General features: G+C 35.8%; 1 protein-coding gene across 2 annotated transcripts in view; it reads right to left on the bottom strand.

Moving 5' to 3' along the window:
- PAK2 (p21 (RAC1) activated kinase 2) overlaps nt 1-14,716 on the bottom strand; it is a 94,721-nt gene that overhangs the window by 20,989 nt on the left and 59,016 nt on the right. For both annotated transcript variants that reach the window (XM_082700075.1, XM_082700076.1), the window contains 8 exons: nt 9,821-9,921; nt 9,336-9,483; nt 7,019-7,050; nt 6,241-6,348; nt 4,483-4,615; nt 2,620-2,683; nt 1,016-1,064; nt 413-525 (listed from right to left, as the gene is read on the bottom strand). In XM_082700075.1, the coding sequence (XP_082556201.1) occupies nt 413-525; nt 1,016-1,064; nt 2,620-2,683; nt 4,483-4,615; nt 6,241-6,348; nt 7,019-7,050; nt 9,336-9,483; nt 9,821-9,921 (748 nt within the window). The remainder of the gene's footprint in view (nt 1-412; nt 526-1,015; nt 1,065-2,619; nt 2,684-4,482; nt 4,616-6,240; nt 6,349-7,018; nt 7,051-9,335; nt 9,484-9,820; nt 9,922-14,716) is intronic.

The raw sequence follows: 14,716 nt of genomic DNA on the forward strand, positions 1-14,716 counted from the left end.
CCTGCTAAAGTACAATGTACCCCCCCAGTCTTTTTTTTAAGATTTATTAGAGAGCTAACGAGTGTGCGCACATGGCGGGGAGGGTGAACAAGGAGGGAGGGGCAGAGGGAGAGAATCCTAAGCAGATTCCCGCACTGAGCATGGAGCCCAAGGCCTGGCTCTATCCAGGCTTGATCCCATGACCTGGAGATCATGACCTGAGTTGAAACCAAAAGTAAGACACTTAATCAACTGTGCCACTCAGGTGCCCCTGCAATGTGCTATTTTTTCTTTTACTTCTCTTCCTCCTTCAAGCTTATTTATCAACACTGACACCTACTCTGATCAAATGCCTGAGTAAGCTCCAAACCACAAGATGTAAAATTTCTACTCTCCCCCCCCCCCCCACTGTTTAAGAAATAATTGTATTTACCTGTCCAAGAAGTTAACTATGTTGGGATTCTTTAATTCTTTCATCACCAGAATCTCATTAATGATTAATTCCTTCTTTGGCTGTTTCTGTAAATTAATCTGTTTGATAGCAACCTATGATGGAAACAAATTAAAAAAAAAATCAGAACAAGTCTCCTAATTCTCTCAGAAAATTACAAACACCAACCAGATAATGATTTACTTTATTGTATATCTGTTACATTATACAATGAGACTGTAATTTACTGACAGGTAATACTTTTACTTCCACACTGCCTATGAACAATACTTTGTAATACTTAGAGCCTAATTACTTCAAGATTACTCCTGAAGCTGATTACCCAACTCAAGGTCATACCAATGCCAGGAATTAATCCTCTTTTCATTCCAAGCTGGAAAAATAATTTTTTAAAAGATCTGCTTATTTATAAAACTCAGTACATAATTTCTTCTTTTTTCCCTATTAAGAAAAGTGCTATAAAATACATATTCTTTCAACATATTAAACTGAAAAAAGATTCCCATTGATTATTCATAGGTTTATCTAGTTTCCTCTTATACTAAAAGCTAATGGTAACACCCAGAAGTATGAAAAAGTAGCTACCTCCTGTCCCAATGCCACATCAGTAGCAGTGAAAACTGTACCAGAAGCCCTAGGGGGAAAAAAGACATACCAGATTTAAGGTTTCTAAATCACTATCATTTATGTATCTAAAGACTTTATACTTAGAATAACTAGAAAGGGATTAAAGAACATTTAAGACTTAACATTTTTATAAAGGAGTAAAAGCAAGCACAGAAGGGAAAAAAAAAAATAAGAAAAAGGCAATCCTCCTAGCTGAAACTTGTTAGAAATTTGTCATAAATATACCTACAAAAATGTAGGAAAAAGATAAAGGAAAGAAAAAATACATACTCATGGATCTACATCCATGCTTAAGAAACAAAAATCAATGAATAAATTTGAAGTCCTTGCACTGCTTCCCAAAGTAATCAGTGTTTGGTGTTTATTCTGCAGTTGATGCTCATCCTTCCATGCTCCCAAAAGTAATCGGTGTTTGGTGTTTATTCTGCAGTTGATGCGCATCCATTCCATGCATCTGTCTGTCTACACTTTATGTCTATCAATGGCCTAGGTGTGTATCACTATAAAATATATTCAATGTAATTTTTACAACTTCTTATAAATGGCTTCGTTTTATGTATTTTTCTGCAATTTGCTTTTTAATTTTTTAAACTTTTTTATTTTATGTTTTGAGATCTGCTTTCTTAATTTAACACTGGATTTAGGGTCGGTCTTATACTTGTTCCCTCATTACTATTATTTATATTATTCAATATATTAATGGATATATTGGATAAATGGATATATTGGATAAATTTATCCATCATCATGCTCAAGAATATTAAGATGATTTTCAATTTTTGTTATTAAAACAGTTATGCAACGAAATTTAGTTCTTTTTTTTTTAAAGAGAGGTAGACGTGGAGGAGAGGCAGAGGGAGAGGAAGAGAAAGAATCTTAAGAAGGCTCCACACCCAGCATGGAGCTGCATGAGGAGCTGATTTCACAACCCAGAGATCATGAGCTGAGCAGAAATCGAGCCAGATGCTTAACTGAATGAGCCACCCAGGAACCCCACCTAATTTAGTTTTTAGAACAAAATTCATAAAGAGGTTTTCAAAAAAAGATTTAAGCTCTCTTTCTAAATTCAAAGAATACTATCCAGAGAATAATAATAAAAATTCAAAATGTTCATTTGCTCCCAGGCAACAGAAACAAAGTTTAGTTTAAAAACACAAATTACTGGACAAAATCAGATCAGTAGACTCAAACTTCAATACTCAATAACGTGATTAAATACACAATTTTTTAGGCAATAAAATTGCCTATCATCTTGTAGTAAATGTTCTTATTATCTTTTTACATATATTTGGTAGTCAAAAAATATATATTTGGTGGTCAATTTTTCCATCTAATCTCTTAAACACCAATGGGAAACAACATTTAAGAAAAAAACAATGTACGTCATTGATCAATAGGTCAATTTTGTAACAGCAGGTAGAAATAAATACATTACTTATTTACACAAATCCAGGAAAACCACGCATAGAATGCTCTAAGTGCTCAATGTCAACAGGCAGAAGAGATACACTATACACCCAGGAATTACTACCATACTGTTTAATACAGTCACCAATACTTACCCTTGCCCAATTTTTTCATATCTTGTGTATTTTTTCTTAGGGTCACCTATGCTCACAATAGTTCCTATTTTAAACAAAAAACAACAACAAAAAGTTGGAAGCTCTCAAGCATTTCAAATTGTAAACTAATATCATGACTTCTTTTAATAAACTCTACTGATTTCAGAACACTGGTTTTCAAACACAACTTTCAAACACAAGTTTCAAAAATTACGTATGCTGGGGTGCCTGGGTGGCTCAATGGGTTAAAGCCTCTGCCTTCAGCTCTGGTTGTAGCCCCAGGGTCCTGGGATCGAGCCACACATGCAGCTAGCTCTCTGCTCGGGAGGGAACCTGTTTCCCTTCCTCTCTCTCTGCCTGCCTCTCTGCCTACTTGTTATCTCTGTCAAATAAATAAATAAACAAAATCTTAAAAAAAAAAAATCATGTATGTTTCAAACACAGAACACTAAAGAAACTTAAGAAAGTAACAGAAGCAAGAAGACATATTATTTCCATGAGGTTGGACCTCCTAGCTAAGGTCTTAATTATCCTTTTCTCAAAAATGAACACCTTAAAATGACCAACTGTGTTTAGTCTGCCTAAGAATAAAGGGGTTCTCAGGATGTAGGATGTGCAGTCTTAATCGAGAAGTTGGTCATTCTACTTTTCATACTCCACTGAAATGTATTAAACTAATGGTAAATTATGAAACTACTTATTATCAGAAATAATATATAAATGATATCCAAATAAATAAGCCTAAATGGCTTTTTTGACTCTTCCCACATACCTTCTATCTTCCAATATATTTAGGAAACCACTTATTTCTATAAAGATTACTCTACTTTAGTATTAACTAATCATATCTGTTTTAGGGAAGTTCACAAAGTCACAACTAAGCAACAGTTTTCCGATTAGTATTTGGACATAAAACTATAATATATTCTTATTACCACCAAGCCAAAACATGAGAAAACCATGCTAAGTTTTCACTTGCTCAAGGTAAAAGGAGGTATGATCATATTACGGAAACTCACACAAATAACCCAATTTTATATAAGTATCCAATCTAAGGTCTACAGCCACTTTAGCTACTTTTCTTAGTACTTTTCCGTGATCCTTGATCCCTCTATGTCAGTGTTCTTTATAACTATAGTTGCTGTAGACTTGTAACTGGACATTCTTGCTACCCTCTCCCTGGCACTGTGTACATTATTTCCAATGGTTGACTCAGGCCAATGACAGTTAATGGATGAAAAGGGAGAAGAGAAAAAAAAAATCATTTAATGTTTGCACATATATCTATACAGGAAGGCCACATTGTTTAGTTCTTTGGGAACACTTTGTATTCTCGTATTGAGAAACTATAAGTATATATAAATGTATACAAATCTCCTTTGATAAGGGTTCCAACCATAACCCTCAGATTTGGCCCTTTGGGAAAAAGTGTTGCTCCCGAAGGTACTTATCACTGCATATATTACCCAACAGTCAATACATAATAAACAAGCAAATCAGAGTATGAATTTGGCTTTACTAGATTTTAACGGAAGTGACCTGTTCCTAAAAGGAAACAATTTATAATTTATGTCTTTTTATTCTTTAAGATTTTATTTATATATCTGACAGAAAGAGAGACAGAGAGAGGGAGTAGCAGAGGCTGAGGCAGACTCCCCGCTGAGCAAAGAGCCTGATGCAGAGCGGGATCCCAGAACCCTGGGATCGCCACCTGAGTTGAAGGCAGACACCCAACCGAGACACCCAGGTGCCCCTATAATTGATGTCTTAAGCCAAAACACAGGGTATAAATTAAAATCCATCTGAGCCAAATGTGTCAAGAGCTGTTAACAATTTAAGAATAATGTAAAATAGGTAACATACTTAGTTTCTCCATAATCTCTTCATCTGTCATTTTGGTCTTCTTTTTCTGTTTGTCAGAAGACTTGGCACCGCTATCAACATTAGAATCACCAACTGGTGCAGGAATAGGGTCAATTACAGACCGTGTATAAATCTGCAGAGAGACAGCTTATTACTGAGATCCGAGGCAAAGTATTTTTAGGTATTCTTACTTGTACACTATTCAGTTCTTTGATTTTTAATCAAAACTAGTTTTCTCCAGTGTTCTAAAGAATGAGAATAATATTTTCAACTTATCTTAATAAAAGACCTGTAACGAAGATGAATAAATGTTAAACACTTTTGACACATGATGTATAGATTTTTAAAGTCTGTCTAGCAAAACACCAGATCTCTGAATGAAATTTAAGTTTAGCCAGATCTAAAAGGATATGCCAGCATTCTTACTACAAAAGAGAAATAAACAGCAGAATTACAGAAACCATGATGTTGAATTAACTATTAATTCTCATAAAAACTTTTACCAAAAAAACCCCAAAGAACAAAAAAACCCTTTTACCAAGGATGATTTTTACCGTTTCATTTTATTTTTTATTATTTTTAAGCTTTTATTTAAATTCAATTAACATAAAGTCTATTATTGGTTTCAGAGATAGAGGCCAGTGATTCATCAGTCTTATATAATACCCAATGCTCTACCATTTCATTTTAAACAGCCAATTCTAGGAGGTAAAGCCAGAAAACAAAGCCCTTTACTGTTAATCAGGACCCAGCAGCAGCAGTCTTCAGAGTCCTCCCTGCTGATTGTGCCAGCACTCCACCGCACACCACCTTCCCGCACTTGCCTTGTACTGGCAGAGGAATACAGGACTCTTTCTCTAAGATCATTATTTTTTTTTTAAAGATTTTATTTATTTATTTGACAGAGAGAGATCACAAGTAGCCAGAGAGGCAGGCAGAGAGAGAGAGTGGGGAAGCAGGCTCCCCGCTGAGCAGAGAGCCTGATGCGGGGCTCGATCCCAGGATCCTGAGATCATGACCTGAGCGGAAGGCAGAGGCTTAACCCATTGAGCCACCCAGGTGCCCCTAAGATTATTATTTTTTAAACTGTTCCCTATCCGGTTGGAATTTCATTCTCTGCAGCCTCCTGAATGACACCAAGACTTTAAGAGAAATGTAAAGTGGGAGATTATCTACACAATTTGGGTAAGAAGTAAGATCTAAGTTTTAAATATAGCAGTTATCTGCACTGAGAAAAATAGAGAAAACCAGAGAAATAGATGAATTCTCTGGAAGAGAAGGGGTAATATAGAAAGGAGAAACAATGAGGTAACTACTTTAACTTTTAAGGAAGTCATTTAATTTTAATTAAAAACAACAACATGGGGCGCCTGGGTGGCTCAGTGGGTTAAGCCGCTGCCTTCGGCTCAGGTCATGATCTCAGGGTCCTGGGATCGAGCCCCACATCGGATTCTCTGCTCAGCAGGGAGCCTGCTTCCCCCTCTCTCTCTGCCTGCCTCTCTGCCTACTTGTGATCTGTCTATCGAATAAATAAAATCTTTAAAAAAAAAAAATAAAATAAAATAAAAAATAAAAACAACAACAACAACAACAAAAAACCTAGTTTTTGATTAACGATTTTTAGGTAAAGATCTCCTCATCAGATTTCCCCATACTGAGGGTTTTTGGAAAATTAATCACTGGCAGACAACTACAGACTGCCGTTTCTTAAAAACACACATGCCCTGACAACCACAGTCCAAGTACCCAGACACGCACTGATTTTGTATGATCTGGTCGTGGGGCAATAACAGGAGGAGCAGCCTCTTCATCATCATCATCTTCCTCTGTTACTACTGCAGAAGTTTCTGATCCCTTGGTACTCAGCTGTATTAATCACATGAGCAAAAGCAAGGAAGACAAGTCAGATATAACAATAAACATACTTGAAAAAATGTATTTCTTTAATAGCTCATTTCAAAATGATAAAACCTCATTGGTTCTAATCACTTAAAAAGTAAAAGGAATCCTATAACTTATAGAAAAGTTTATGAAATGTTTACAGTAAGTACCAAGTTTTCTTAAGAGAAAATCTGTACCTTTTATATGGACAATTTTATGTCCCTTAAGTCCTGAAAGGAACCAATCACTTTGTTTGTTAAAACCAAAAATAAAGATCCTGTAGGATTTGTGTAAGTCAGAGTCATTTTTGGTCATTTAAGACAGCTAGATTCACCTTCAAAAATGGTGATGGAAGAAATAAAAGATGTTAATTTTTATAAAGAGCTTACTACATGCCAGGTGTGTGCTAGGTAGGTACATTTCTTATTACCGCACTGTCTTCATAAGACTCAAAAGAGATTGTTTCCTCCTAATTGAGGGAACTGTTTACTTAATATGGGATCCTTATTTGCTTAATCAAGTGGCTAGCTTAAAACATATTAAGCATTTATTTCTGATGGCTGTAATTTATTTTAGAAAGCTAAATAAAAACTGAGATTTGTTTTGAGTAACTTAAGTTAAAACAAGAGCTACAAGAAGTAATATATTAACTTACTGCTGGTGTTCCAGAAGGGAAGCCATCTTTCTCTGAATACAAAACAGAAAATAATGCTAAGTCAACAACTCAAAAAAGAAAATGTCTATATAATAAAGAATAGGAAAAAAAAATAAGAGGAAGAAAATACAAAGCAGAGCAAGTAGAATGTTCTTAGACTGATTACATTTGAAGATGAAGTAAACCTAGAGAAAAATGACAATACCTGTAGTCAAATATGAATTTATGTGAGACTGTATTAACAAATCTCAAATCTTTTTATTTTTTTTTTAAAGATTTTATTTATTTATTTGACAGAGAGATCACAAGTAGGCAGAGAGGCAGGCAGAGAGAGAGAGAGGGAAGCAGGCTTCCTGCTGAGCAGAGAGCCCGATGCGGGGCTCGATCCCAGGACCCTGAGATCATGACCTGAGCCGAAGGCAGCGGCCTAACCCACTGAGCCACCCAGGCGCCCCACAAATCTCAAATCTTTTTTTTTTTTTTTTAATAGTAACATTTCTTTTTTTTTTTTTTTTTAAGATTTTTTATTTATTTATTTGAAAGAGAGACAGTGAGAGAGAACATGAGTGAGGAGAAGGTCAGAGGGAGAAGCAGACTTCCCATGGAGCTGGGAGCCTGATGTGGGACTCGATCCTGGGACTCCAGGATCATGACCTGAGCCGAAGGCAGTTGTCCAACCAACTGAGCCACCCAGGCGCCCCCACAAATCTCAAATCTTAATGGAACTCTGTAAATTTACTAAAAATCACTGACTTGCATACTACAAATGGGTGAATTTTATAGCATTTGAACTACATTTTAACAAAGTTATTAAAAACATTTGTAACTATATTTCTCCATGTGTATATGTTAAAACAGAAGTTTATTCATAGCAACACTTTCTCCAGAAAAAAAATGGTCTATCTAGAAACTTAAAGCAACTATTCAGACAATAGCGACTGTGAAAAGGAAAATACTTGGCATAAATTTTGATCAATAAGAAAGCATATTCCTAAGGGCTAAACACAGTTTGTGAAGACTAAACATTGAAACATTCATTCTGGAATTTAAAAGAGCAAGTTTTGTTTTGTTTTACTTTTCAATAGGCCCAGAGACTTTTACATTTTTATACATATATATAATATCTAGCAATATATGCTAAATAAGATCATTAACTAATTATGTATACACTAATATTATTTAACATATACTATACATTAATAAACATATACAACATACTTATATTTGTTATTTAAGTATATAAATATATATTTATAAATATTATATTAAAGGTATATAGTTAATATAACTTTAACATATATATGAACTACATAATATGAAAAATAGGTGAAAAGAATATACCATTTTCTGGTCAAACACTGATTTAAAAAAATTCTAATTTACAGATGTACTGACACAGAAGTTCTAGGGACAAGTCTGACCTTTTGCTAAGGATACAGAGATCAAGATCTAACTAAAAAAATCAAGATCGTTCTTGATTTTTTTAGTGCTATTTTTTCTTTGAGCACAGCCCATATTTCTGTGAAAATGTAATCAACTGCCATTAATTAATACTACATGTATGATTTTAGGGGTCAGAGAAACATAAAGACACCTTGGGGACGTAATTAGCAAAATCCATGGGTCCATGGGTCAACAAATAAATTACAAGGAAAACAATGTGAGAATCCATGTGAGGGAGCCTAAACATCAAAAGAGAATCAAGAGATACAGCAAACAACTATATTGCATGGTCTTTATTCTGACCCTGATTTGAACAAATAAACGATTTAAAAAAAAAAACAACAAAAAAAAAAAACCCACTATACTCCAATTCTTACCTAATGATAATCTAATTCCAAGGTATAAAAATCTTCATTCTAATGCTTATTTTATGTTTGTATATTTGATAAGTTTTAATTTTTGAATGGACTTAAACATTTTTTACTTCAAAGTCTGTGTATTTAAATATGCTAACAACGCTCCTCCTGTCCTACTAACAATAAATATATTTCTAGTATGAACCGGTCTATAAATCAGCGCCTTTCTCTTTTATTGCTGGGAGTCATTCCAAAGCAGTGACATGAAAAAACAAACAAAAGACCAAAACATCCACTTTTGGCAAAACTAAGAGATTAACATACTCCCCAGACTCCAAATTATGCATAAAAGCTGTTCCAATTAGTTTACAAAAGGCAGATCTACAGAAGGGCAACAATAGAGACAGGAACCATACCACAGCTTTTTACTTTTCCAGAAGCAATCTTTTTATCTAGGTGTGCTTCCCAATTCTGCAATCCCATTTGAATCAGCCTTTTACCACAGTATGACGTCTTACCAGGAGGAGTAAAGCTCAGATATTTCTGCTTCACTGTGTTGGAGTCATAGAACTTTAAGACATCCAGCACAGCCTGAGGATTCTTCTTTTGCTCTAATTTGGTGATGTTAGAGGTCTGTAATAATCGAGCCCACTGTTCTGGCATGCCCTAACAAAAAGATATTCAGAAATTAGTTGTTTTGAGTTGCTCCAATAAAATCAATTTCCAAAAGTAAAAGACAAAACACAAAAAACAAGTCAATCAACTGTAGCCTTGATTAAATTGTAAAATGTTTTTTTTTTTTAGATCTATTTTGTGTAATTCTAACTAATGCGCTCAGTTCCCTAAGAAAAAGATACATCCAAACACAAACACTTTTGTAAGAAATGAAAAGCACTAAGAATTCACAGTTAATACGTGGATAGAACAGTTAGCTTGAAACTGAATACTGCAAAGAAAGGTTTGGGTGCTGATACATAAATGAGTCCCAAATGGGTAAACTTACAGTGAATTCTCCAGTGACCGCATCAAAGCCAACATGAATGGTATGCTCAAAATCAGATGGAGGAGAAATTTCTGGCCGTTCTTTTTCCTTCTTCTTACTTCCTAGAGGGCATTCAAAAAAGAATCAGCTTATTTAAACAAGATTAATCAAGGTACTCACAAACCTGTTTCTCTGAAGAACCAATTAGGAACAAAGCTTTTTTTGAAGAAGATTTCCCCTAAAGACACTGGCTGATGGGAAACTGATAAAAGTAAAGTAACCTATTCTGTCTTCAAGCAGGGGTGGGGACAACCATGTCAGGGTCCTGATTAAAGAGGTACCTGGATTGACCCAGCACCAGGTCTGAATAAAAGAGCACACGACAGAATGAACAGCCCTTTAGAGCACTGGTTCTCATAAATTGAGGCCTACACTTCAGATACTGAGCAATCTGGAAAACAAAGTCTATGAAGTCCTATTTCCATTTGGCTCTATTAATCCCAAAAGAACAACTTACGTTATTACCACCGACCACCTAGATAGTATAGACTGTATAAACAAAGAGTTTACAATAAGCACGCCACCTTTCTTTACCAACTCTAGCTTTTCCTTTTATTCAAGTTAATAACTGCTACATCTTTTTTTGTTTGTTTGTTTGACAGAGAGCTAGAGAGAGAGCACAAGTAAGCAGAGCGGCAGGGAGAGGAGAGAGAGAAGCAGGCTCTCTGCTGAGCAGGCAGCCTGATGTGGGGCTTGACACCAGGACCCTGGAATCATGACCAGAGCCAAAGGCAGCGGCTTAACAGCTGAGCCACCCGGGTGCCCCAGTAACTGCTACATCTTAATGCTTCCCAGTTTTTCCATGGTTCCACCAATTATTCCTGACACACGTCTATCAATAGTATTCTCTGTAAATACCCCCATCCCCACTCCTCAGATCTTCCTGCTCTAATCTGCAGTAGTTTATCCCTAGACTTCTGGCATAGTTGTCCTCCTAGCATATTCCTACCCTTTTACCCTTGCTAGAATATTTTCTGGATACTTTGTTCTCCTCTTTTTGGTTTACCCCTTGATACTTCTTGACCACATATATATATTTAGGTTGAAAATGTTTCCCCCCCTCAGAACTTCTTTTAATCTCTAGTGTTGATATTTAGAAGGTCAATGACAGAACAGAGTAGAGAGCCCAGATATGGACCCTCAACTCTATGGTCAATTAATCTTCGACAAAACAGGAAAAAATACACAGTGGAAAAAAGACAGTCTCTTCAATAAATGGTGCTGGGAAAACTGGACAGCTGTAAGTAGAAGAATGAAACTCAACCATTCTCTTACACCGTACACAAAGATAAACTCAAAATGGATAAAAGACCTCAACGTGAGACAGGAATCCATCAGAATCCTAGAGGAGAACATAGGCAGTAATCTCTTTGGTATCAGCCACAGCAACTTCTTTCAAGATATGTCTCCAAAGTCAAAGGAAACAAAAGTGAAAATAAACTTTTGGGACTTCATCAAAATCAAAAGCTTCTGCACAGCAAAGGAAACAGTCAAAAAAACAAAGAGGCAACCCACGGAATGGGAGAAGATATTTGCAAATGACAGTACAGACAAAAGGTTGATATCCAGGATCTATAATGAACTCCTCAAACTCAACACGCATGAAATAGGCAAACATATCAAAAATGGGCAAAAGATATGAACAGACACTTCTCCAATCAAGACATACAAATGGCTAACAGACACATGAAAAAATGTTCATCATCACGCCCTCAGGGAGATTCAAATTAAAACCACATTGAGATATCACCTTACACCAGTTAGAATGGCCAAAACTAACAAAGCAGGAATCGTGTGTTGGAGAGGATGTGGAGAAGGGGAACCCTCTTCCACTGTTGGTGGGAATGCAAGTTGGTGCAGCCTCTTTGGAGAACAGTGTGGAGATTCCTCAAGAAATTAAAAATAGAACTTCCCTATGACCCTGCAATTGCACTCTTGGTATTTACCCCAAAGATACAGATGTCGTGAAAAGAAGGGCCATCTGTACCCCAATGTTTATAGCAGCAATGGCCCCGGTTGCCAAACTATGGAAGGAACCAAGATGCCCTTCAACGGACGAATGGATAAGGAAGATGTGGTCCATATACACTATGGAGTATTATGCCTCCATCAGAAAGGATGAATACCCAACTTTTGTAGCAACATGGACGGGACTGGAAGAGATTATGCTGAGTGAAATAAGTCAAGCTGAGAAAGTCAATTATCATATGGTTTCACTTATTTGTGGAGCATAACAAATAGCATGGAGGACAAGGGGTGTTAGAGAGGAGAAGGGAGCTGGAGTAAATTGGAAGGGGAGGTCAATCATGAGAGACTATTGACTCTAAAAAACAATCTGAGGGGTTTGAAGTGGCGGGGGGGTGGGAGGTTGGGGTACCAGGTGGTGGGTATTATAGAGGGCACGGATTGCATGGAGCACTGGGTGTGGTGAAAAAATAATGAATACTATTTTCCTGAAAATTAAAAAAAAAAAAAAAGGTGGTCAATGACATTTTGAACTACTGCTGAAAATTAATTGTCCATATATGCCTGGGTCTATTTCTAGATACATAATTTTGTTGCAATGATCTCTTTATCTTTATGCCAATACCAGCCTGCCTTGACAGTTGAAGTTATAAAAGTAAGCCTTGAGGGGGGCTTGGGTGGTACAGTTGGTTGAGCATCTTGCTGCCTTCAGCTCAGGTTATGATCCCAGGTTTCTGGGATCAAGTCCTACACTGGGCTCCCTGCTCAGTGGGGAGTCTGCTTCTCCTTCTCCCTCTGCTGCTCCCCATGCTTGTGCTCTCTGTCAAATAAATAAATAAAATCTTAAAAATAAATTTAATTTTTTATTTTTTATAAACATATATTTTTATCCCCAGGGGTACAGGTCTATGAATCGCCAGGTTTACACACTTCACAGCACTCACCATAGCACATACCCTCCCCAATGTCCATAACCCCACCCCCTTCTCCCAACCTCCCTCCCCCCAGCAACCCTCAGTTTGTTTTGTGAGATTAAGAGTCACTTATGGTTTGTCTCCCTCCCAATCCCATCTTGTTAAAATCTTAAAAATAAATTAATAGGGAAGTATTCCTTTTCATTTAATTTTCTGGAAGATCATGTAAAACTGTTGGTATTTCTTCCTTAAACATTTGGTAGAATTCACCAATGGAGCCATAAGGGTCTGACATTTTCATTGTGGATGGTTAGTAACCACAAACTAAATTTTCCTAGAAACACTGTTTTTCAAGTTACCCATTTCTTCTTGAATGAATGTTGAAAATTTGTCTTTTAAGACATTTTCCCACTTTATCTAACATGTTTGAATTTGTTCCCTAATCATTTTTAGTATCTATAAAAATGTGATCTCTTTCATTTTCAATATTAGTAATTTGTGTCTTCCCCCTACCCCCCCTTCAGTCTGCCTAGAGGTTTATCCATTTTATTGATAATCTCAATAAATCAGCTTATGGTTTCATTGATTCTTCTATTTTATTAATCTCCATTTTGAATTTTGTTATTTCTTTTCTTCTACTACTTTGGATCTTACTCGCTCTTCCTTTCTAGTTTATTAAGATGGCTTTGCTTAAGTCACTGACTTAACATCTTTTTCTTTTCTCATACAGATGCTTAATACCTAAAATTTCTTCTAAGTATTGCCTTAACAGCATCATACAGATACTGATGCTTTGAATTTTCATTTTTATCCTATTTAATATACTTCCTAAGTACCCTTTTGATTTCTTCATTTATTTGCAAGTGGGTTTTTTTTTTTTTTTCAAATATTCCCAGGGATTCTTCTGTTATTGATTTCTAATTTAAATACACTGTGGTCATAGAATATATTTTATGTGAGTTGAATCTTTCTACATTTATTAGGCTTTTAAAAATCTCCCTAGAATGTGACCTAGCTCAGTAAGTAGTCTATGTTCACTCAGAAAGAATGGGTATTCTGCTAGTGGAGTGTTCTATAAATATCAACAAGTCAAAGATGAGTAACAGTTAGCAATTTTCTGTCTACTTGCTCTACCAATTACTGAGAGAAGTATACTTGCATCTCCAACTATAACTGGAATTGCCTATTTCTCCTTAAAATTATATCTGCTTTTGCTCTACTATTAAGTGCATAAATGTTTACTTCTATTACATCCTCTTGATGAACTGACCTTATTACTATTCTAAAATAACCTATTCCCTATCTTTATCCCTTAAATATTTAGGGCATTATTTTTTGCTCTAAAATCTACTTTATCTGATTTTAGTGAGTCCAGGTTTCTTTTCACTGTTAGCATACTTAAAAAAAAAAAGTCCTTTTATTTTGACCTATTTTGTAGCTTTATATACTTAAGTGGATTTTTAAAAAGATTATTTATTTATTTATTTATTTGACAGAGAGGGAACACAAGCAGGGGGAGTGGGAGAAGCAGGCCTCCCGCCCAGCAGGGAGCCTGATCCAGAGCTGGGTCCTGGGATCATGACTGGAGCAGAAAGCAGACACTTAATGACTGAGCCACCCAGGCACCCCTTTAAGTGGATTTCTTGTGGACAGCATATAGTTAGTATAACCTCTGCTTTTTATTTACTTTTTTAAAAAGATTTTATTTATTTATTTGACAAAGAGAGACACCGCAAGAGAGGGAACACAAGCAGGGGAAGCGGAAGAGGGAGAACCAGGCTTCCTGCTAAGCAGGTGCCCCTGATATAGCTGGGTTTAACCCTACTATTTCATCATTTGTTTTCTAATACTCTCTATTGTTTACATTTTTCCTCTTTTTGATTAAATATTTTTTATAATTCCCTTTTATCTCCTTTGTTGGTTTTTTAAAGACTTTTATTTTTATTTATTTATTTTTTTTAAGATTTTATTTGTTTAT

The sequence above is a fragment of the Mustela nivalis genome (genome assembly GCF_964662115.1).
Source record: "Mustela nivalis genome assembly, chromosome: 1".
Lineage (NCBI taxonomy): Eukaryota > Metazoa > Chordata > Mammalia > Carnivora > Mustelidae > Mustela > Mustela nivalis.